General features: G+C 39.3%; 1 protein-coding gene across 1 annotated transcript in view; it reads left to right on the top strand.

Moving 5' to 3' along the window:
- Positions 1-24,606, top strand: part of LOC142073954 (cohesin subunit SA-2-like) — a 61,216-nt gene that overhangs the window by 18,178 nt on the left and 18,432 nt on the right. The window contains exons 12-22 of the mRNA XM_075134294.1: positions 4,798-4,896; positions 6,940-7,019; positions 15,381-15,488; positions 17,472-17,580; positions 18,436-18,553; positions 19,406-19,509; positions 19,942-20,034; positions 20,120-20,209; positions 21,223-21,426; positions 22,861-22,937; positions 23,916-24,003. Coding sequence (XP_074990395.1) covers positions 4,798-4,896; positions 6,940-7,019; positions 15,381-15,488; positions 17,472-17,580; positions 18,436-18,553; positions 19,406-19,509; positions 19,942-20,034; positions 20,120-20,209; positions 21,223-21,426; positions 22,861-22,937; positions 23,916-24,003 — 1,170 coding nt within the window. The remainder of the gene's footprint in view (positions 1-4,797; positions 4,897-6,939; positions 7,020-15,380; positions 15,489-17,471; positions 17,581-18,435; positions 18,554-19,405; positions 19,510-19,941; positions 20,035-20,119; positions 20,210-21,222; positions 21,427-22,860; positions 22,938-23,915; positions 24,004-24,606) is intronic.

The following is a 24,606-nucleotide window of genomic DNA, read 5'->3' as shown; positions in this document are numbered from 1 at the left end:
CTGTGTGTGCAGTTATTTTTATATGTTACTGAATTGGGAACCATTACTGAATTGTAAAATGGCCTACATCCTTTGAGCCCATGTAGTGTTAAACGTTGACTAAAATTCTGCTTTTAGGTTTGATGGCTACATTTAAAATTTTGTTTTATTTTATAAAAAATGAACAAATAAATATTGCCTATAGTAAAGTAGTCTTCAATATTGCATTTCTCATTTGGAATTAAATGGATATAGAAAATATTTACAGAAAGTCCAGTCATTTCCCAAAGGGTTTTCTCCTTTTCCTTATAGTAAGTTTTTTTTTTCTTTTTGAGTAGAGGCACATTTAAAAAACCAAAAAAACCCCACCACAACAAACAAACAAAACAACCAAAAGAAAACAGTAACTCAAAAATATGCTTTTTTCTCATGCTTCTAAAACGCATGAGAGATTTTAGGAAAAGAGGAATATTTATCATGAATGGCTAATTACCGGAACTGGCACACTGTACTTCTGCAGGCCACCTTTTAAAGTGTATATAGTCTCTGTATAAATTCTGAAACATCCTCAGTTTTAGGTAATGTTTGGTCAGCTTTAGGTAATGTTTGTGTTCTGTGAATAAAATTGTAGTTTACCACAAAGCCAGGAGGGGGAGCACAAAGCCTCTTACTTCCCTGTGTTGTGCCATTACTGTAAAGGTAGTATTTAGATTTTTAGAACAACAAATCTATCAAGAACTGTCGTCTTTTCCTGCATAAATTTTATCTGATCAGAATATCTTTTTAGTATATGTTCAGTTGGGAGAATTCGCAAAAGAAAAGGTCATTTTTGAAGATGATGTGTCTTCATTCCCAGTGCTGTACAGTGAAAATTAACAGCTGGTGTCTCTGATTAATGCACATAGCTCATCCAGTGTCATTTATTGGGAACTGGAAACGGCCGTTTTTCTAAAGCTTATTATCTGAAAGCAATGCAGATGTAAGCAAAGTGAAATAAAGTGAGAAGTTTTCCGTATTCCACATTTGGCCGAGACCTGGTAGTGTGCCACTACTGGTGGTTGCAGTCCCGGCTGTGCTTTGTGATTTGCAGCCACTGTTAAATTGCCTGATTCCAAAATGAGAGCAGGGCATTTTTGGCAGCAACAGGGACAGCAGTGCTTTTATATACATCTGAATGTTATTTCCCACTACTCCTCCTTAATAAGCATTTCCATCCCGTCTTGTTGGGGGTGGGTGGCAAGAAACTGATATCTCCCAGAGCTAATTTTCTTTTAGAATATAATGTAGAGAAGTTTGCCAAATAATTTAGGCCCCAGAGTGGAACAACCACAGAAGTATTCTAACGGTGGGGGAAAACCTGGCCAGGATCATCTGCAATGCTGTAAATAGAGATTAAGTTCAGTCATTTGGGAAGCTTTAAAGCGGAGAGGGGAGGGGGAAGTAAGTATAAAATTAACATTTTATCTTCAAAGTCTTTTATTTGAATATAATCATTCTTCCCCATTTTGCTATTATACCCTCATATGAAACATTATATTTTTACGTGGAAGGTTATTTCCTAGGTGGAAGAAGGTGTTCCAAATTCAGTGGTCATATGCTCAAAATTCTGTATGAGGATCTCTCTTTGGCCCAGTAAGAGTTGTGGAACAGTGCTATAAAGATACATTTTTGAGTAGCTTATGTTCATCTGCTAGAAGTAATTTGACTTTTTATTTTTGAAGATCAAGCAACAGTTGATACTAAATCTGACAGCTGTGTGCAGTTGAACAATGTTACATATAAGCCCAGTCACCTATCAGTGCATTTGTGAAACGCAGGCACCTAACTTGTGCTCAAAGGCACTAGTGTTCTTTCAAGGGAATATATAGCTACTAAATCAGCATCCAGATCCAATCAAACCGATGCTGATCTGAGCAGCAGCTGTTGAAGGGAAGTGCTGTGTAAAAAGTTTAGAGTTAAAGACCAGAAGAATCAAGACAATGAAGAATAAGGATGGGGAAAGTGGAAGGCAGAACCAGCAGACAGGAAGGCAAAGGAAGTGAAAATGTAGATGCAGATCTGCACACTTGGCAGCTCCCACCATGTTAGACTAGCTTTGTCTAGAACTTCAGGGCAAGCTATTGAGGTTTTCTCACTAGAGTATGAAAAACACCCACAGAAATCCTGTGGAAACAGGAACTTGCTGTTGAAATGAACATCTGTGTCCTAACCATGTAATCCGCCTGGCAAATTTTGGGAAATTGAAAGGGTTTTTAGTTTTGCCTCCCATTCAACATGGCTATAGAAATTGATCCCGTTGTTATGGGGAATTTCTGAAATACTTCTTTCTTCAAATGTTCATGTTATAATAGTGGTTTTCGCTTCAAAGGTCATCTCTGTGTGTACATACTGATGCTTTTTGTGGGGGTGTTTTTTTTAATTATGTTTTACCTCAGTAGGACAGGTAAGCTGGATTGTCTTCACTGTTCAGGAGTAATTCAGAAGTAGACCTGGTTTTTCTAACTTACTATTTGGAGAGTGTTGAAGAGAAAAAAAATGACCCAACGCTACCCCATCAAATCATCCAGGTCCCAGCCTGTACTTCTAAGGCTTATTGAATCGCCCCATCTCTGTGATAGTGGTGAGGCTGAAATCTCGTAACTGAATGCATCTAAGCAGTGCTGGAGCCCATGCAGAGCTCTTTGGGTCACTAGGGCTGCCCACCATCTTACTGATGTTTTCTGCCAGTCTGCAGGTCAGGGTTGAAATATACTATGATACAGCTGATGGATCGTGTGTGTTCAGAGCATCCTGAAAATGTGCTTACATAATTCCCTCTGTCACAACTTTGAAAGACCAAACAGGCAGGTATTTCGTCAAGATTAGAATGGTAGTTCTGGTGAGGGGAGTAGATGGCTGGGTGTTTGTACTTGCCTACATTACTGTCGAACGGAGCCAAAGATAAGCAGTGAGATAGTTTTAGAAGTAATTTGAATGATCAAGAAGCTATGAGGAGTGAGGAATCTAGAAAAGGAGAGGTGGTTGAGAAGGAGAAAATGCAGCTGAAAACATAGGAAGACAGCAGAACTAGTCCTAGCCAGAAGAAGTTATTTGTTCATAGTTCTTAGAGTTAATTTCCTCAACACTTAAAAGAAACATATACATATAGGGTTGTGACTGAGAGCTTTTGGGTGGGAAGAGGATACCTTAGAAGGCAGGTGGTTTATTTTAATGCATTAAACTTTATATCTGCAGACCTACGCTTGAATGCCATCTGACTGACAAATGCAAATGACATTACTAGCTGTGCGCCAAGGTCTATATGACCATCCAACGAACCATCGCAAACTTTTTTTCCTTTTTTTTTTTTTTTTTTCCTTTTTCCCAAACACAAATGCAGTCCCCATTCACAAGCAAAACCTCATGATAGAATACTGAGGGCAGCTGAAAGCAGGATTGCAGTACATTGACTGAGCTGAGTTTGTGCCAGTGTGCAGTGATGGGTACCAAGTTGGGACTGTTTGTGAGTGAGTTCTGTGCTGCAGCCCTTGTGGCTGTAGGAAGCAAAGATGTGGGCAACAGTCTTTTTTGCAGACAAGGCCTTTAATTTTGAAGTACAATACAGAATATGTACTGCTGGTGTGTCACAGGCAGATTAGAGCATTGTCACCTCTTGATCTTTCATTTTATATTTCTAGCAAAAAGCTGCCTTATACAAAACTGTTGGTCAAAGCCTGCTACTGGGAATCGTCCTTTGCTTTCCATCTAAGCAGGTGAACAGGAACTTGTAGTAATGGATAGCCTATGTGTAGGTGGTCTCCTTTCTTGGGTTTCCTTGATTATTCTTACTGCTATTGTTAGCAAGAGGAATTAAGGAAGAAATATGAAGAGACTGATTCAAAGCCTGCAGTTCATTTAAGTGTCTCTGCTGATATTCTTAGCATTATTCTTCGCATATATACAGAGCAGAATGATTTTTCTATCATAGATCCTCAAAATTACTTTCTTAATGACATTTAAAACTTTGTCATTTGAAAGATTTAGCAACATGTGTACGATAATTTAAAAGCTGGATAAGGAAGAGTCCTCTTTTTGAGGCATCTATGAAACAGCAGTACTAGTAATATGAAATAACACCTTGCAGGGCTAAATATATTTTGCCTAAGTTAACTAATTAGGCCAAATTCAAAGCAACCCTTCTCTTAGAATGCTTAAAATACAGTGTTCTAGTGTAAAACAGAAATAGGGAGAAGGGGTAACATTTGACTCTGTATCTGTGAGAACCCACAATGATAAGCTAGTGAATTTCTGAAGTGTACCTCTTCCTCTGGGAATTTTTGCTGGACCAGAATTTCTTGGAGTCCTTGTCAGTGTTTAATGATTGTCCAAGTCAAATGTTGAAAGGAAGCGAACAGTCTGATGTATGGAAGAGTGCTGATTGTAGGTTATCCATACTCTTGTCTTTGTATGTCTTTAACAGGTGAATAGCACAATTCTTGCATCTTTTGCATTCTGTTGCTTTTATTAACTGTAAGGTCTGTGAGAGTTTCTTTGTCTCTTAGGGAGCCTAACACAAACTTTGATGTCACCTTTAAGTTTGACTCACTGCAGGCTTCCTCTGTGCATGTGTGTGAGAGAGAGAGAGAGAGAGAGAGAGAGAGGTGTGCGCACACAAACAAAATGGTACTGATATCGCTAATAAAGAAGATGAGTCAGTATTTGGGTAGTCTGCTGTAGGCACCCACAAAGAACTCTTATTTACATAAAATAAATGCCAATAGTGAATAACATCAAAGATACAGGTTTTTAATTGTTGGCCGATTTCTCTTTGTCTTGTAGCAAGCTGAAGTGCGGTTGAAGTGTCTTCTGGGACTGCAAGGAATTTATAGCAGAAAAGAACTTGTTTCCAGGATGGATCTCTTTACTAGCAGATTCAAGGTAAATAGATTGCCGTTTGCTATTTTTTAAGTCTGGGTTGGGTGTATACACAGGGTTTGATGTTTTGATCAGAGCTGATCTCCTCACTCTCTTGACTGACCCGAGCTTAGAGTACTTCAGAAACAGCCTGCTTGACTGAGTGGATGAAGGACTTTTGCAGAGATGTTTCCCTCGTGTTTCTATGGAATTTTCTGTTTCACTTTAGTTCATGCACAAAATGGCGTTAGCATGCACTGTGGTCAGTTATCTCCACCATTCATCCAGAATGGCCCAGATTTTTTTACAGGATCTTTGGCACATTACAAAGAATTTCACACTCTAAGGGTCCCTTTTTTGCTGCTCCTGATAATGGGTTAACCTTGTAGATACTGGATTGGCTGACCATGTATCACACTGATGTGGGAATGGCTCTCTCTTGATCCACCATGTCAGTATGAATCTTGAAGAAGGATCCCTTATCTCCTTTCTGAACAAGTCAGATGATATGCTGTAATTTTGAGAGCTTGTTCTGTGACCACACTGACCCTGTACACTGCCTTTATCATATTCCAACTTCCTGACTCAGTTAAGAAGTAAGCCCTTTACTTTTTTAATCCTGCCCTTGGTAATGATTTCATCAGCTACTCTTATCCCAGTGGGGCTGGGCCTTTTCGGTATTTGAATAAGAAAACTCAAAGTGCTGTGACTGATATCTCAGTCCCTCTGAATCAGTACATAATCAATGCCTGCATGTGGTGGCAATTCATGTTCTTTTTGCAACAGGTGCAGGGCTTACCTGTATGGCAAAACAGTTGCTAATAGTAAAAAATACCTATCGCACGTCCTCAAAGAACAAGAAATAGATTAATATTGATATCTTAAGAATAAATTATTCAGGTTGAAACTTGGCTATCTGAGATTAACCCCTGTTTTAAACAGTTTTGTGGTAGTCCTTTATCTTCCTGGTTAAAGGAAGGTTGCCGTAAGCTGCGTAAGCAACAGGAAATAGCTTCCATCTGTCTGTACTGCGATCTCCCTCTGTGTGGAGGATGCTGTATAAACGGATTATTGCAAACTCCGTCCCACCAATCAAAAAAAGCCCAACCCAAATACACCACCTCCTTCCCCTGTAAACAAAAGAAACTGAAACAGCTTCACACAAAATACGGACTGATCTGGAATCTTCCAAAGTTTAAATCATGGTTTCTCAGTCATGGGAAATGTAATTATATAACCATCAATCCATTTCCCACAAGCGGGAGTTTCACATGTTCCCTGTGTTACCCTTGATCGTTCAAACTCAGGATTCATGGAGTTCCACACCTGGCAGCTGGGTTGTGAGAAAAAGGAAGGTGCAAAGTAAAATGAATAGAGATTTAGAAATTATACGTTAAGTGAGAAAGCTGTTAGTCCCAAAACAAGCAAGTCCAAAGGTTTATACCTTAAAGACGCAGGCCGCACTGAGGACTGCGAGTTCTTGGGTACACAGGACAGGAAAATTTCCACTGTTTTCTGAGGTGTTTGCATGTGTAACAAGTTACAATAGTGTGAATTCTGGAGGTCAGGAATATTGCTGCTGTTCCATGAAGTACCTTTATGACCCAAGTCCTAATTGTCTTTCCAGCAAGGCACTGGCTTCTGTAACATGTAGGTACACGCATTTTATTGTTGATGGGAGAAACTGATTATATAATGCTTGTAATTTGAGGCTTACCTTCATTTAACATACTGAAGTGCCAGTAGTAACATCTTAGAAACAAGTTGTCAGTCACTTTTAATTTGTAGACTGTAGTTGATTTCTTGTGAACGCATACATTACATCTATAAAAAAATATCATATTACTGCTTGATTAATTCAGTTAAAAAATTAACATGCTGTTAATTTTCAGGGGCTGGGGAACTACTTGGTAGTAATCAAGTTGCCTTATGTCTCTTAGGAAATAGCTGCTGAAATAAAAATAAATCTCTGCTCTACTAGTGTAGATGATCTAGCTGCAGGAAAAATATATGTTTATTGAGAACAAACCATGTTACATCTTTTTATTGTCATTTTACATCCATTAGGATCGAATTGTGTCCATGCCTCTGGACAAGGACCATGAAGTAGCAGTTCAAGCCATGAAACTCTTGATGCTTATGTCACAGTAAATAATTTCTTTTTTAATTTACTGTATTGTTTTAATGGCAACAAGATCCAGATACAATTCTGATGAATCTTCCTGTAATCAGTTACATGCTGGGAAACAGTCGCTCCTGACAGGATATGAGTTACAGTTAAAACTGCTCAAGACATGGCATTTTCTTTCTGTGGGAAATACCAATGTTCTGAGATTCAGTATGAAAACTACATTTTTGTATCTTTATACTTCCCTCTGAAAGGAAATTCCACATTTTCATTTTGGCTTTTCTCAAATAGAGCATCTACCTGTCTTGAGGGAAGTCCCCACCGAAGATGGGGGTCCCCACCCCATCTTCTGTCCAAGGGTTGCCAGGCCTTGACCAGGAGCTCAGGGACCTCTGCCATATTCCCTGTCTCCCCACCTGATGCAGGAAGCCTTGAGCTTTGAGGCTGTTGCTAGAATTTGGACTTTCAGATTCTTGGCTCGATGGCAGAGAATCTGGGAGCTGTTGAGCCCACAGCAGACTGACAGGAAATGAGCAAGTGTATGGTATCTTGGTTCTGCTGAAGTGGAAAACTAACAGAAGAGTTATTTTCTTGGGAAATTACCTGCCAGCCATAGATTTGGTAGGATAATGGCAAGCTGGAAGATTGGGGAAAAACTAGACTAATGTTACAGAAGTATACGAATCCTATTCTGATACGTCCTTGAGCAGCATGTTTATTTTAGAAATGGCTTTATTTGCAAAATATGTGAAGAATAAATTCTCTGTCCCTCTTCTTCAATGCAAAATGAGAATAAAAAACCCACTGCATTTCATTGTTAATACAGTTGAGATGTTAGGACTCAATAATCCCGGAAGTATTTAAAAGACATGTAGATGAGGCACTTAGGGACATGGTTTAGTGGGCATGGTGGTGTTGAGTTGATGGTTGGGCTCGATGATCTTAGAGGTCTTTTCCAACCTTAATGATTCTATAAGTGTCTCTTCTGTCTCAGAGTATAAGTTGAATTCTGCTGATGCAGATGCTTACTTCCATGTACAGCATGGCGCATTGTCCAATAGCCTTGTGGGATTTGCTTTTCCGTTTAAGCCAGAAGAATTGGTCATTGTTAGATGAGGATGTAGACCTTAATGGACCAAATAATATGGTGTTGTAGGTATTTACATTAAATTTCAAGTACGTTGTATATTGAAGTGCTGCTTTATAGTCTGGTCTCCTATCTCATTTCACACTCCATTGATTTGAGTGGCATTTCTCTAGGCCTACTTCAGCGTACAGATCAGAGCAGCGTATGATGCTGTGAACATAGTATGCTTTTCTGAAGGGAGTACCGTTGTTTGGGCCTCGCTAGTAGCAGCTAGGGTTATATTGTTTCTGTGTTTACAATGTCCATTTCTACATCCCTTGGTTCTCCATGGTGTGTAGCTATTGGAACAAAGCACAATACTGTGTCTATGTGTATAACGTGTCCCTGTGCTAGGAGGAGCAGCACACCATTGTTGAAGTACAAAGATGCTGTACACCAGTTATGGCTGCCCTTGTTCTGTATCTGAACTAACAAGTGCTATACTGGCACTGCAGCTGTTTATCATCTCTGGCTTTATTATAAGGGATCATGTTCTTATTAATGCAAGCTGCAGCTATAAAGTTTGATCAATGTTTCTTTTTCCTTGAAGCAATTTTTTCCTAATTTTTCATAAATATTATTTCCAATGTGAATAAATGCCTTCTGAAGTTTTCTGAATGACATTTTTCCATCGTAAAATGTAGTTTTCATAAGTAAAATGAATACATTTTGAAATTGTTTTTTATTAGGCTGTGTGGAGGCCTAGCAAATACATGCTTCTCTTTCTTTTTGCTCATATGTTGCGTAGCCATCCTCCTTTCTGTCCCCTTCGCCCCTAGTTGCTCTGAGCTCTGCTGATTTGGCTTAATTATTGAGTGATGAAAGTGGGAGTTGGGGACTCAATAAGCAAATTCAATCACAACTCTTCCCTTTGATAAGACTAGTACTGACCAGTCTATAAAACCTGTGTGAAGAGAATGCAGACTATAGACAGTCACGTGTACAGACTTCTTCATAAGAGCCTGCATCAAGATGCTTTTATAGCAGGGGAAGGGCTTATGCCTCAGTACCTACAATAGTGTCAGAAAGGACTCGCTGCTGGCATTGCAGAAGCAAAGAAATTTCAGGCTATTATTTCTCCAAATGGGTGCGTCTTATAGCTCAAAACCAGTATCTGGATATTGAGCAGTAATGCTGCTTGATACATGTGGTAAAGCATGAAATTGGGTTGGGGACAGCAATTCTCCTGCCTTTAAGGAATGATAAATGACAGTTTGTATAAATGGTACTTCTTCTTGTATGCATTGATGTAATCAATTTTTTTGCCGCTTTTGTCATGCTGTATTGGCTTCTCTGTGGATGGCTCATTTTTGTCATCTGCAAATTTGGCAACTGAATTCTAGTTGCCCAACTTGCATTTTTAGTGAGACATGAAAGACCTTTCAGATCAAGCTTCTATTTTTAAAGCTACTGGCAAGAACCTCTATCTCATGAACTCCCTACATTTGATTTGGAATCATAGATTATTTTTAACAAATAATATAATCTTAACTGGTCAGGTATTGAGCTTTAGAACATGTCTATAATCTTGGAATAAATCTTTTGTTGTTTCATGACGTGTTGGCAAGAAGCAACTCTCTTTTACTGGCTCCATAATTGTCTTTTGGGTGAGTATAGCAGCAAGACCTCATTGCCAATTAGTTATTTTTGTGATGTTTTACGGTTGCAGTGGAGCTGTGCTCTGTGTATGTTAGTAACAGCTTTGACCATCTCTTAACCATCACTGCATTCCAGTCCTGTGGAATATACACTGACTACTCGGTGTACTACTGGCCCATAAAACTGCTATGCTGGCCTTTACGTTCTCTCTTTTGCTAGCTAGAGAGGCAGTGAGAACACTGATCTTTTCAATTCACTTAGATTTGTTGCATTATTAGGAAAAAATTCCAGTGCTGATTCAAAACCTTCTTGCTATGCATATACCTGTTTTTTTCAAATCCGTATTTGTATTTTCATCTTCTCTATCCCTGTGAGCTGAGATTTTTTTCTTCTTGTTTGTTGTACGTTGCCTCAATTGAATGCCAAGGTCTTTGGGCTAGTAGATTTCTATTTTTACACAGCATGACGCGATCCCAAAACTGAAATGAGCCTGTGAGGCTTAGCATAATAGAAATTATTAATGCTACTGAATTATGCATAATTGCTAGCATTAATGTTGCAAAGGATCTGAGAGGGGGTAGAACTAGGAAGGAAATGAAGAGGGAGAAAACATGAGTGACAATGAGAGACCAAGGAATCTTACAGAAGACATTGCCCTGCAGGAGACAAATTAGTTTAGTGTGCCTACTGCCGGACAATTCTGTTCATTTTTGTGTGCTTAACTACCTAAAAGAGCAGAGGGATTTTGGAAAAGAGCAGGAAAAGTAATTAGGTAACTATAGTAGATGAATGAGGAAGGGTTACAAGTGGTGCAGGTAGGGGCACAAATTACAAATAGCTTGAATATGTAAATAGCAAAGGGGAAAATTACCTTGTATTACATTAGTTAAATATAACTAGAAATTAAACTGAGTTTTAAACACAAAATTCTCAAGTTTGAAATCTGGAAGAGCTGCCTTGGTGAGAACTGTGAGTATATTGCACTCATTGAGGACTTCACGTAAATAGTTTAAAAACTATTTAATGGAGCTGATAAATACATTAATTCTCACCACAGTGCTTTGACAGTGGTCAGCAGAGTTAGTCCAACTTAAAAGTCAAGAAACTGAGGCTTGTAAGTTCCCAGTGTCCTGCTTAGCACAGGAGGCCCAAGTCAAGTAGGGGTACGTCACTGTTGTGCTTAAAAATCTTAGTCTCTCTTCTGATTCTCAACTAGACTGGGAAGGATGTTTTAGTTTGGAGGGGGAGGGGCTACACTGTAGGAGAAACTTGAAAACTAGATTTGGCAAAAGATGCCATGGCAAGTAATATATTATATGTTACTAGTTCTAGTGGTAGGTGTAGATGTCCCATGACAAGTAATTCAGTGTCAGCAGAGAGCTGAACTCTGATTCTGTAGTGTTATTTCATAGCTAAGCCATGGACTTCAGAGGAGAAATTGACATTTGTTAGGCAAATTGCAGAGTTGGATGTTTAACTTGGATTAATTTTAAATGCAAAATTAATAAATTTTTTTTGATTGGGATGCTATACCTTGTATGACCAATGTCCCCATAATGTATGCCAGATCTTTCCTTGCACAGCCATTAAAAACAAAAAGAATAAGATGGCAAAACTTTGAAAAGTGCATCAGGTGCATTTTTATTTTACTGTCACGATTTTGATGGTTATCCTTGGTATAAGCAATAGCACAGACCAAGCGAGGCAACTCCAGCAGTCATGTCTCTTGCATACAGTAAAATGCAATAAAAAGCAAGATATGAAATCTTTTAACTGGTGCCATATGCAGAACAAAATGGATCTGTGATCTCCCCCTAGAATATCCCAACTTCTTCTTCATGACATGTTCACACTGAAGTGCAGAGAAAATGGTATGTCATGACATTGGTATGTGGAAGGTCAAGCCTGTTTATTTTTAGGCACCTAAACACTGGCAGGCACTTCTGGCTTAACCTTTATCTGTTGCTTGGCATTCTGAGGGCTGTAAATTTGCAGCAGTATTATTGCTGTATTTGAAGTATTCTTTGAATGTTTAATGATTGGCTTATATATGTAAAAAAGAAAGGCACCTATTTACTGTGGTAGTATTAGTGGTAGTGGTAGCAGGTGTAGTCAAGTGCTGCTACTTCCAGAGGCAAGTAAAACCCCTAAGCACTCATTTGAGTGGGAGTTATGAGTATAAACCTCGTTGTATCATAGAGAGTAGTGATTGAGCAGTATGTGAAAAGTAGTAGTAGTACGTACAGGTATTCCCTCCGGTTCAAGAAAAGAAAAAAAAGATCAGGTGCTCAAGTGGTGTCATGAGTGTCTGTCAGCCTGTGCTGCAAAGAAAATGGGTTGTTTTCCCCTCCTTTGCTTCTGTGCTATTAGGGAGTACTTTATACATGGCCAGAGCTATTGTATATGACTTACTTTTGTCTTGAGGAGGGAGGATATAACACTGCTACAGATTAATGTAACTGGGGCAAATTCCTAGCCTCTTTGAAGACAAAGTTAAAAACAAGGAGGTTGGGATTTCAGAATCACAGGTTAGAAGGGACCTCTGGAGGTCATCTGGTCCAGCCCCCTGGTCAAGCAGGGCCGCCTAAAGCCGCTTGCCCAGGACTACATCCAGATGGCTTTTGAGTATCTCCAGTGATGGAGACTCCACAACCTCTCTGGGCAGCCTGTGACAGTGCTCTGTCACCCTCACAGTAAAAACGTGTTTTCTGATGTTTAGAGGGAACCTCTTGCGTTTCAGTTTGTGCCCATTGCGTCTGGTTCTGTCACTGAGCAGAGCCTGGCTCCATCTTCTTTGCACCTTCCCTTCAGGTACTTAGACACATTGCTAAGTTCCCTCCTGAGCCTTCTCTTCTCCAGGCCGAACAGTCCCGCTCTCTCAGCCTTTCCTCACATGAGAGATGCTCCAGTTCCTTAATCATCTTCGTGGCCCTTCATTGGACTCTTTCCAGTATGTCCATGTCTCTTGTGCTGGACCCAGTACTCCAGCTGTGGCCTCACCAGTGCCGAGGAGAGGGGAAGGATCACCTCCCTTGACCTGGTGGCAACACTCCTCCTAATGCAGGCCAGCAGACTGTTGGCCTTCTTTGCTGCAAGGGCACATTGGTGGCTCATGTTCAACTCGGTGCCCACCAGGACCCCCAGGTCATTTCCTAAGGAAAGGAGATTTCTAAGGAAAGACAGTTTCATTTGTACTGGAAAGGCAGAGTCCTTAATTTCTACCCAAAAAGAGGCAGGCATGTTGCTGAGCTCTTCAAGCTATCCGAACAATTTAGGCAAGGAATTTTTTTTACACAGAGACACACAGGTGTTGCATTCACTATTTCCATGCATGTGCTAAGAAGAGAAAACCGGAACTATAAAGAATAAAAAATTCAAGTATTAAAAAAAGTGTACATTTGACTGACATGTTCATACAGGAAATTCCATTTAAGCACAAGAAAAACGTTTTTTACCATGGGGGTGGTCCAATACTGGAACAGGTTCCGGTAGAAGTTGTAGAGTCTGACTTTGTAGATATTCAAAACCTGATTGGATACAACCCTTAGCAACCTGCTCTAGCTGATCCTCCTCTGAGCAGGGGGGTGGACTAGATGATCTCCAGATGTGTTGTCCATCCTCAGCCGTTCTGTGATTCTGTGTTGGCCCTCTTTAGATCACGGTATGTTTGTATAGAAATTTCTTCTTTTTCAAGCTGTCTGCAGTTTTTTAAAAATATATATAGAGAAAATAAGGACAGCTTCATAGAAACCAGTGCTTTAAAAGAACTAAATAATAGATTGACATTAAAAAGAATGAAATAAACCTTGTCAGACTGCTAGTTTATTTCAGTAAATTCACCATAGCCTTTTAGTATAAAGACTTGCTATATCATGTATTTTTACTCCTGTAAGTGCAATTTGTTGTCAGTCTTCGTTTTACTCTCACTTGTTAAACTTGTAGAAGTTTAATAAATTTGATACTTCATTCATGGCTTCACAGGACACACCAATGCTTATTCATATATTCTAATGCACCGTGTTGCCTCTTTAAGTTTCTTACTGTTCAACCTCAATAAACACATTTTTACTCTATTTCCCCAATTCTGTAGATGGCTGCATAACAGTCGCATAAATGTTTTTCTTTATGGCGATTTCATGATGTATATACTCAGAACACTTTTTATACGTCCTATTACTGCAAATACATACTCAAGGGAATTGCATGTTAAAAGAGGCCACCAAAACCTGCCTGAAGTATGTAAGGCAGTTTTTCTTTTTGGTTGAGAGCAAGCATTATCTTGTGAGATTGACCCATCACTTTTGGAGACATACCATCAGCACTTCCGTTTAAAAACCTTTTTACTGTTCCAGTGACCATTGTAAGCAACCTTGGAAAAAATGTGAAAAATTCAAGTGATACATGAGTAAATACATCGTAAAGCTAAAATTCATGGGGTATCAGCTTCTATAAATGAGAGGCTATTGGCTTTGAGAAATGAGTGCTGTCTTTCTCCACGGATTTTAAATCCCAGAGAGTGCTAAAAAATATTTGCAATGGACACTCCAGTGATACTCTTACCTAATGTGAGCTCACTTTTTTTCAGTCAGGTTGGAGGATGTTTTGGGGCTTTGTGACTTGTGAGGATGCTAAAGGATGCAATGGGTTTGGAGACAAATGGGCAAGTGCAGGAAGGGCTGCTAATTTTTGTAAGACATCACTCCCAACAAATAAAGAGCATGAATCCTCAGTTTTAGAGAAGGTATTGGACCACAGCTATAGGTGGTTTTAAAATGTTACTAGCTGAGAATTGAGTGGAGTAATAAATAAAACCCCTTTCCCCTCACCTGGCTGTAGTAAGCGTAAGGATCTCATATGTTGCTCTTTCATTCCCTGAAGTAGCTTAATCAAACGACATTGCTGTGGCAGTAAGAAGCAGGCATTTTGAAACTATAATCCTTGCTTTGGGCTTCACTCCTCTGGTGTCCCTTCGGTGGGTTATTCAACTTTGATGCTTCAGTTTCCTTTTTGTAAAAGATTGATATTAATACCATTTCTACCTCTCATAGAGTGTTCTAGGTTTACTAGTTGGCATGTGGTATTCTCAAGTTGTGTAGCTGAATGAAAAAAATTGCAACTTCAAGTGTTTCTGCGCAGATAGGTCACAGTCAAAAGCATGCTATCAAGAATGTGTTTTGATTTCGTTTTACATGTGACTCTGTATAAGCCTAGTGTAATCGAATATAGGTTTTAAAATACTATAGTAAATCATTTAAAAAGAATTTGTACTACAAAATGAAGGCTGCTTCTTGTTTATTATCTTCTATGGTGAATACCTAAGCATAAAGTAGAGGCATGATTTTCCTATTTTATTACTATCACTCCTTTTACCATGACCACTAATCAACCTTAATTATACTTTAAATTAATGTTCATGTCCATGCAGTGGGCCTGATTCGTCATGGCTTGTACAGACCTCTGTTTCTCTACAAAGTGAGTAAAAGAATGGTGCCAATTTTGTTTGATAGCGTTTTTGGATATATCCTACAAAAATTTAGCTGTGTAAACAAGTTGCACGGCTATGGAGAATCAGGTCTAGTAAAAGCTGGACATAGCATTCATAATATTCTTTGCAGATAAACCTGAACTATAACTTCCGTTGTTATTTTTGCCTAGGAACTGTGAGGATGTGTTATCAGCTGAAGACTGTGAAACGCTATACCAGTTTGTTTATACCACACACCGTCCGCTTGCAGTAGCAGCCGGGGAATTCCTTTATAAAAGGTATCTCTGCCTGCATGTCTACTTCTTGCATATTCTCATTTGTTTCAGAATGAAGGTGGATTTATTTAAAAGGGACATCAAGCATTCATTTTTCTGCTGGAAGTGTGTACCACGAGGATAGTAGATGTGCTTTCTTCTGCTGAATCAAAAGAGAAATGCTGTCTGGGGGGAATCATTTGTTCCCGTGCACAGCCCTGGTGCAACGGGCATGAGAAAAGTTGCAAGACTGACACAGAGAATGTGAAACAACTGACTGATCCACAGATGCCATGCTATGTTGAGAGCATACCTCCTTTCCTTCTACTTACTTTTCCTGTTGCTTTGCTTCTTACAAGCTAATTCATCACCTGGCATCTGCTGGATTTCCATAGCTTTGGTGATTAATCACAAAAATGGCCTCCTCTTCTCCCTTTGGAAGTTGCCTTGTACACTGTAAAGGCTTTGAATAATGAGAGATGCAGCAGATTAAAAAGCCCTCCCAGTTTTCTGTCAGGTTAATGAAGTACAGGGTTTATCTTCCCCAGGAGTAACTCTTATAAATGGGCTTACTATAACAATGGTTGCATGAAGTGAATGGAGTTGGTGTGCTAAAAAGAAAAGAAATAAATATTCTGTCTGTATGGCTGAGAGAAATACTTTTGCCTTACAAAGAGGAATGAAAATAAAAATATTTTGGCAAGACTTTTGTGGGGAAAAATTCAGAAATAATAATGATTTGTATTTCTCACACGTGCAGAATCTCCTCCTAGCTTCTCTTCCTATCTAGCTAAACTGCTGACATTCTGGTGTTTGTGGAGCCAAGTCCAACAGAAAGACAAATGAAGATAAATTTCTGTTTTGATGAGTCTTCTATCACATCTGCTAGTCTTACTTAGTCTTTTGTGTTGGTCCTGATATTCTATCATAAATCATGTGTTTTTCCTTTCAGAACACTGCTGCTTTTTGCCATTGAAGTGATTGCCCTGATAACTTTACTTTTTCTACCCAGCTTCACAGTGCAGTGTGGGCACTTTGTCCCTGTAAACCTCATTCTTGTTCTAGCTTGCCCAGTTCTTCTCTCTAGTACTTTTGCCAGTATAGAAATGTTCGTTCTAGTGTGATGGAGATGTTAGTGACACGCTCCTTTCCCTGGTCATACTGGGAGAAGTTTTAGTATAAATGTTTATGCTTTTTTTTTCCCCCCCTTCTTCTTGGTTTCCATGAAATCTCCTCAATGTCTGCATTTTTAACTTAGGATACTTACTTAGCTGGCATAAATTATACCAGCAGAAGCACCTTCTGAAAGTACAAGCTTTTACTGACATTGAGTAGTGTGGTCCTGCTCTTAAATCCAAGCCATTTGGGCCTTCCATTAATCTGCAGGGATGGCCTTCTTGTATTTATCTTGGGATTAGCATTTTTTTGTGAGCAGTACAATCACACTGATTTTGGATAAAGAGGGAAATGGAAATTGAAGTGTCACATTGTGCTTCATACTTCAGGCAGAAGAGGAAGGACAGTTTTTCCACTGTATTCGTGGAGTAAATTGCCTCTTATAAATACAAGATACTATGCTTTCTTTAAGAAGCTTCAGTTCCAAAATGTACCACGATGTGAATAATGGTCGGGTAGTAGTATCTCTACTCTGTTCTTAAGGTTTAAATTCAGCCTAGAGCAAGCCCCTTTTCAAGCATGAGCAAATGCCTACCTCATTATATGTTCTACGTTGTGGAATCTGCATCTGTTGTCCCGAAAGCTGGCAGGCTACCTGTGAAACTGTCAGAAATAGTCTCTACATCCATAGGAATAGCAGATCTCATAACTGAAAACAATCTAATCTCGTTTCCTTTCATCTGATAAAAAAGTCTAATGTGATTTGGAGTAAATAAGTAGACATTTGGAAGAAATACAATCTTTGGGATCTCGACAGAATTAGTGTTTCATTGGCAAATGAGTATAAGGAGAATGTGGCAGAACTGGACTGACTTCCTTTTCTGTTGGCAGGCTGCTTAGTCATGAGGGAGATGAAGAAGTTCAGCCCAAAGGAGGAGGGAAGTTTGAGGCGAGTACTGAGCAGTTGAAAAGATTAATACGTTTTTTCCTGGAGGGTGAGGTGAGGAGAATAGTCCCTGCAGTAAGCCTTTTAAATCCAGTGTTGCATGTTAAATCAACTACTGGCTTCCTTTTGAAAGCTATTTCAGGTGGTGAGCTCTGAAATGTTTGGTGTTTGGGATGTTGTTGCTCTCTAGGAAGAGTTTTTAATGAAGCCATTTCTGTTCTGTTGTGTTAAAACTAATTTACAACTATGCTAATGGAGAGAATCAGTGCTGAAGCAGCTTCTGAAAACAATCTGAAAGACTAATGCCACTGAGTGAGGGTTTTTTAGTATGTGTCCGTGTCTTTCTGCAGGCAGATATGGGTGGCTGTGCCATGGCTCTACGCTGACTAAGAACTGCATAGTTTTGCTGAGTGTTTTATCAGCTTAAGTGCTGTACTTCACTATTTGGCTTTTGCAGTGGTGCAGACCTATGTCTGGCCAAAGTGTCTCAGCCACAGCAGTTTTGAGTCCTTCTGCAAAGAATTTCCCAGACATTGCTTGCAAATGTTGACTTGTTTCTAGTCCCAGGGATGGATTTTTAGTTGTTATGATCAGCAATATATAAGCAATACAGAAGCTAGTTTTAAAGAGATTACTTAAATTACAAAGGAAAGGTATCCTCAAAAGAGAAAAGAAAAGCTTTTTTTCCTGCTTTTCCTGCTTTTTTCCCCACTTTCCTGCTTTGTATCAGATTGAAGACATGGTGTTTAAATGTTCATTAGCCTCAAACTAAATATGTTGGAATACTGTGTGTGAATATATGTATGAATGACAAAGCTTTGTAGTTGGAAAAAGGGAAAGGAATATATGAAGCTGTATTTTTTTTGATGATGTATTTGCTTCTGTAAGCTCGTGTTTTTTATTCCCTAGCTACACAAACACGTTGCATACCTCATAGACAGCTTGTGGGACTGGGCAGGCAAATTCCTGAAGGACTGGGAGTGCATGACCACTCTTCTATTAAAAAATGCTGAAGAAGATGGAGAAGGTGGGTAAGCAAAAAGCTTAGTTTTGTTTGAATGAATCTCTTAATACCGTTTTTTGAACTTTGCCTTCAGCTAGTTTAGGATCATTCCATCTTGCAATACCCTTTGATCCCAAATTGTGGTCCCCACGGGCCACAAAGCAGATGCAATATTGCCAATGTGATATTTGTATCAATATATTTGTTTTATTCAGTATTCCGTATTTATGTAATGTTAGTTTAGAGACTTTGCAAGAATACGTGCATAATTAAGTCATAATGCTTACGCAGCATTCACTTGTTTTGTTTCTTTGTCCAAAACTTAAGAATCTAAAATTATTAATTGATTGAAGTGCTGTATTGTTGGGCTATTGTTCACGCCTGAAAAGAAAATGAGTAATATGCTGAGTTCATAGACATCTAACACTCTAGAGGATTAGTTTTTTGTAGAAGTATTTTAAAGTGAAGTTAAATAATAGTTGTTGTAGTAGAACTGCAGGTGGTTGTGTGATTGAAATCAAAGTTTGTAGACCCAGTGAGTTAAAGCATTTTGGTACTCAAGAAGCAGGTTTGTCCTAAATGAAATAGTCAGTAGGAGTAGGCCTCGCTAAAGCTGCCTGTGTTTTTGGGAGCCCAACTGCCCTAAAAAGTTTAGCCATAAGAGGAATAATTGCTTTTGTGTTCAGTAAATGTAGAAAATAATTTTTTTCAAATTAAATCAAACTCTCTCTAGGTGTTTATTTAGCAACACTGCATCTTTCTATCTGTAGTGTCCTTCCACAGTTGCTCAGATAAATGAGTAGGCTTTACATTAGCTGTTGCTGCATCTTCATTTTTCTTTTGTGTGATGCTGAAAGGAGACTGATTTACTTACAGCACTGAGTGATGCCCATGAAAGTGTTCTCATTGAAATTATCCTCGCAACCGTTAAAGAAGCAGCTGAAGGTCATCCTCCAGTGGGCAGAGGTGCAGCCAAAAAAGTCAGTGCATCTTAGTCTTATTTATTGTCCTGTAATCACATTCTCTTTGCCTTATGTGCTTTGCCAGAAAGCATGTTCCTAGTGGTACGTATATCTTTGGAAATAAAATGGCTTATTCTTATGAAATGACACAGTGTCTTTTGACCTCTAGATCTTAGTAGTAGTGGATGTTGAAGGAGATGAGCATTAGAGGAAAGCCAGTTGAAGCATGTTATTGACAAATGGGGAGCATTTTATCCACAAGATACAGCTGTTCAGCGATTTGCATCTAATTTAAGGTTAATAAAAAAATTAAAAAGCATCTGGTTGAAAAGTATCGTTATCTTAGCTTGGTATGCTTTAGACAAAGGCATGTGAGTTAACCTTGGATTACATGTAAAATTCCACTCAAATCTGAGATTTTATAATTGAAACAAAATGCTTTATCTGCAGATTCTGTCAGTAAAAGAGAAGAAAATACAATTGGAAGATTGTACCAAAATTACTGAGCACTTTATTATGGTGCTTCCTCAGCTCTTGGCAAAGGTAACTAACAGCTGCTCTGTGAATGCATGTTAAATATTTCATTAAAATTCCTACAGTGTACTCATACCCTGTTTTTTCTCTGCAGTATTCAACAGATGCACAAAAAGTGGCAAATCTTCTGCAAATTCCTCAGTATTATGATTTAGATGTTTACACTACGGGACATCTAGAGAAGGTGAATGGAAATTAGGATAGTCATTTCATGTGGAATGTACTAAATTTATGTGACAATGTACAGAGTTTAGTGTGACTTGGAACAAGCAGGAGACTGTTGAAATATAAAGAAATGGTCTCATACCTCGAGGAAGGTGGTCTTATTCAGGCTTTACTTTTTTATTTGGGTCTGCCAAAGGAAAGCCTAAGTGCTTGTCGGTTCCGATATGCAGTGACTGGCCCTGGCAGATAATGATTTCTGGTTTCATGTGGTAGGCCCGGCCCTGGGTTTTTCATTGTTGGGTGGAGAGAGGGTGGGTTATGCCATGTGTTTAAGCTGGTGCCTCCCAGGAGTTTACTACAGAATTGTTTCATTCTCCTTGAAGACTGACTCCCAGCTGCTGGGGAATGATAGCAACTGAAAGATAAGAATGGAGATAGTATATCTGCTGATGGGAGAGGGGTGGTCAGAAATGGATAGATGAAATCCTTGAAATAGCGCAATGTATTCTTAAGCAGGGATGTTTACAGGGAGGTAATGTTAGGCGAACACTCCTAGGTTAATTTCAGCACAAAACATTAACTGGAAGAGAGAGAGTCAGCAGAATGGCAGAAATTACCTCCTCTCACTAAGAGTGAAGACCCCAGTTGCTGACGTGATCTGAAACAGTCTCCATCCTCTGCTGAAGGAGACAATTTCCATTGTTTGGAGACACACCTGTCCTTTGGAAAGGCATTTTTTATTCCCTACCTTTGTCTTTATTTTTATGTAGTGCCAAACGTGTATTGCTAAAGTAGAACTTAAAGCAGTTGCTTCATTCTTTACAAAGATCCAGAGATGATGATAATGAAAAAGAGGTATAAACCCAGAAGAAGAAGTTGTATCCTCTAATCCTGCCCCTTTGCTCCTTAGACTGGCATTTATTTCATGTTGGTTGTATGACCTATAGAGATATATGGGCCTAGTGAAATGTATCTAAAGCATAAGTGGATTTTTGTACAATTAATCTGTAATACCCCTTTTATCAATTGCAGCATTTGGATGCTTTGCTGAGGGAGGTAAAAGACATTGTGGCCAAACACTCTGACATGTCTGTTCTTGAGGCTTCCTCCAGGACTTATTATATCCTCTGCAGTGAAGAAATTGCCATCTACAGCCAGGTGGATCATGCCCGAACTCAACTGATAGATGAGTTGACGGGACAGCTTAACCAGCTACTAGATGGCTTCTGGCAAAAGGCGAGTGTGACTCATTGTGGAGATAAACAGACTGTTTCCCTATGAAAAAAGAAGACAAAAAAATTAAGGGGGATATGAAACTATTCTTTGCCTGCTGTTTCTCTGCTTGAGAGGAGCAGAACTTTCAAAGATGAGTTTGCGCCTCTGAAAAGATTGACTGTTTACATTTTAATGAAGCAGATGTACTTTGGCAGGAATAGGGTGGGGAAAATAATAAACGAGGTAGTCCACACCAGCACCAGCTCATTTTATGTCTTCTGAATATTCTCGACCTAAGCTCCATAGTTGCTCCGTAATTGCTCCATTACTGTGCCAAAGATACTATGCGCAAGATCAGCCAAGAAGTGCTGTGGATCTATAGGTGATGAGACCAAAAGGTATAGTTGTGTACTTCTACATATTTGACTGTACAGAAGATGCCCTTTGTGCTGCCACTTTGGCTGTAGAGATAGAACGAGAAAAAAAAAAACGGACCAGCAGTCTGTAATGCAGATTGTATAGCTTTGGGGTCTTTGAAATGATGAGTTTCCCCTTGAAGGAGGACTGCAGTCTCCCTCAAAGTTTTTCATTAGTTCTAAAAAGCAGAAACAGCTGGTGGTGATATGAATAGCTTGCTGGCTGAACTGAACAACAGAAGCCTGCAGCTGATCTGATCAACTGTGCCGTCATGAACAGGTGTCATGCCATGGTATGAGAGTTAACACTGGCAGGTTTTTATTGGACACTGTGATATTGTAAAATGTGTCAAGCCAAAAAATCCCCTAACTTCAGATTGGATTTATTTTGTTGGTCTTAAATAGGTATCTATGTCAATGTGGGAGAATGTGTACTTACGAGAAACAAGATAAGTGCTAGACCAGGGATTCTTCAACTCCTTCAGAGTGTGATCCATATCTAAATAAAGAGATTTTCTCCTGGAACCCCTCCCTTCTAATTCCTGGTTGTATATACCATCTCCCATAATCACGTAGTATACTTGTGGAAACTACAGCAATTGCATCTATGGGAAAGTATTTAATATATTTTTAGCTATCTTTGAATGTGATCTGGCAGCTGGAAGCAAGGAGAGTCAGCACCATGTGAACAGTTAGTTTTCCAGAGATCCCTAACAACTGTGTGAGGGACCATGAGTCTGAGGGTTAGCACTTCTGTGTTAGCCTAATTGCTAGTTTTTACTCAGTGTTAGCAATAGGGAGGCTGCCGTGGGTTTATTAATGACAGGGACATTTCCTTGTACAAAATTTCTGTGCAGTCAACGTGTTGTTTTCTTTTTACTGTAGAGGAAGACATGAGTAGCATGGTTAAAGGTGAAGGGACTGGAGAGGGCTGGAGGAGAGTAATTCAAGCTTGTGGGTTGGTTGGGAGGAGAACATAGCAGTTACCTTGCCTCACACCGGCTAATTCCTTTCTCTTTCCCAAATTTTCATAATTTAGGAAGAAGGATTTTGTACGGATGCAGGAGAAATTTCCCGGATACACTCTGCTTTGAGAAGAGTAGCAGCGTTTCATAAGTGAGATGTTTATTTACACAATTTACTTCCCCATATACTTAAGGGTTGACCTAACAGGTGCAAAGTGAGAATTGCTCATTTGTTGGGTTTAATAAGATTTTTCACAAGAGAATGAAAATGATCCCTATGAGAGGTGCTGCAAGGTTTAGTTTCTTCTTAACAGAACTGTACTCTTGGATATGGAATTCTTTTTGGACTCCTTAGCTGATTGGAGCATCAGCTACATCTAATGTAGCTAAGAAGTGTGTGCTACAGTTGGGATGTCAGAGTGGACACAGATCCTCTCTGTGGTGCCTCCCTCCTAGCTGGATGCTTTTGCACTGCCTTACTGTCAACACTGGTGGTCGTTCTGAAGAGGGTGTAGTGAATGCAGTCTTTTTTTCCCAGCAGATGTAATCTGCTTTGTTTGTTTTCATTTATTTGATCTTCTTTTGTTAAAAGATGGATTTCTCAAAAGCTTGGTTCTCCAGGGATTGTTCATCAAGTAAATTACCAAGCAAGATAGTAGGGGGTGGAGGGAATTGGGCCGCCTTCTCAATGTGTCTTTTACCTATCCTGCATGCTAGGCCTGCTCTGTTTTTGCAAAGAGAAGTCCAACGTTGAGTTGTGAACACTCAAGAGTATTAGAAACGCTCTTTTAAAGCAGGGTGGGGAAATGATTCTTTAGACCTTTTTGGGCACTTAGAGTGTGGATAGAGTATAGGAAAAGGTACAGAGCTCAAGCTTCTTTTTCCTCTCCTCATGACACTGCAGTTTTGTGGTAGGAATGCAGACTGTAAAGCTATGGACTAAAGGTTGCAGTGTTAGGTCACAAAAACCTTAATTTCATTCCTCCCCCCCTTATAATTAATAATTAATTGTTTAAAGTTATTGCTGTACATCAGATGAAGGCAAAAATAGGATACATTTAACCTGTTTGGTTAGGTGAGATTTCATTTCTTGCTTAGTGTATAATTATTGTTTCTTTTTCACTTGCAGTGCCCATGATCTCACCAAGTGGAATCTGCATGACAAGACATTAAGGTTGCTGGTGTTTGAAATGGAACATGGGAGTTTGCCTGTTCTGGTGAGTTGTTAATATATAACATTGAAAGAGGTTTTTCTTGTTGAAAGCAGGAAAATTAGGAAATAACCTTATATAAATAACCTTATAATTAAATAACCTTATATGTCAATGTCCTATGAGGCAGGAAAATACTGTTTCCAGTTCTCAGTTTGGGAAACTGAGGCCGTCTTTGGTATAACGTTATTGGAATCAGTAAATTCATGCCATAGATTTGTTCATTTTGGAGATTGTCCAAAACTATGATAATCATCTGACATCTGGATTGATTCTTTGTCATGCTCAGTACTTCCCATTGATTGCACAGTCTTGCTTTCAGTACATATGAAATTGTTGGGACTGTGAGGGCCCCCTTATAGATTGCATGTAACCAGAAATTGGAATACTTTGGACCTGTGGCTTGCAGACTGACTCTTGGTGAAGATGGTTTGTAATTACCAATTGTCTCAACTGCAGCCTTTTGGTTGTCTGGTTGCCTCAACTCAGACACTGGCTGTGCCAAGATAGAGGTGTATATCCTGGGATTACAAGGTGAAATACTTGAGCAGTCATGAATGTTAATCAGCCCCCGTTTTCAGGAGAGAACTTGAGGTTATTTGGAAAGGG

Source organism: Calonectris borealis, chromosome 1 (assembly GCF_964195595.1).
Source record: "Calonectris borealis chromosome 1, bCalBor7.hap1.2, whole genome shotgun sequence".
NCBI classification, from domain to species: Eukaryota; Metazoa; Chordata; class Aves; order Procellariiformes; family Procellariidae; genus Calonectris; species Calonectris borealis.
Note: the sequence above shows the minus strand (reverse complement) of the source record. Positions and strands in the feature narration are given on the sequence as shown.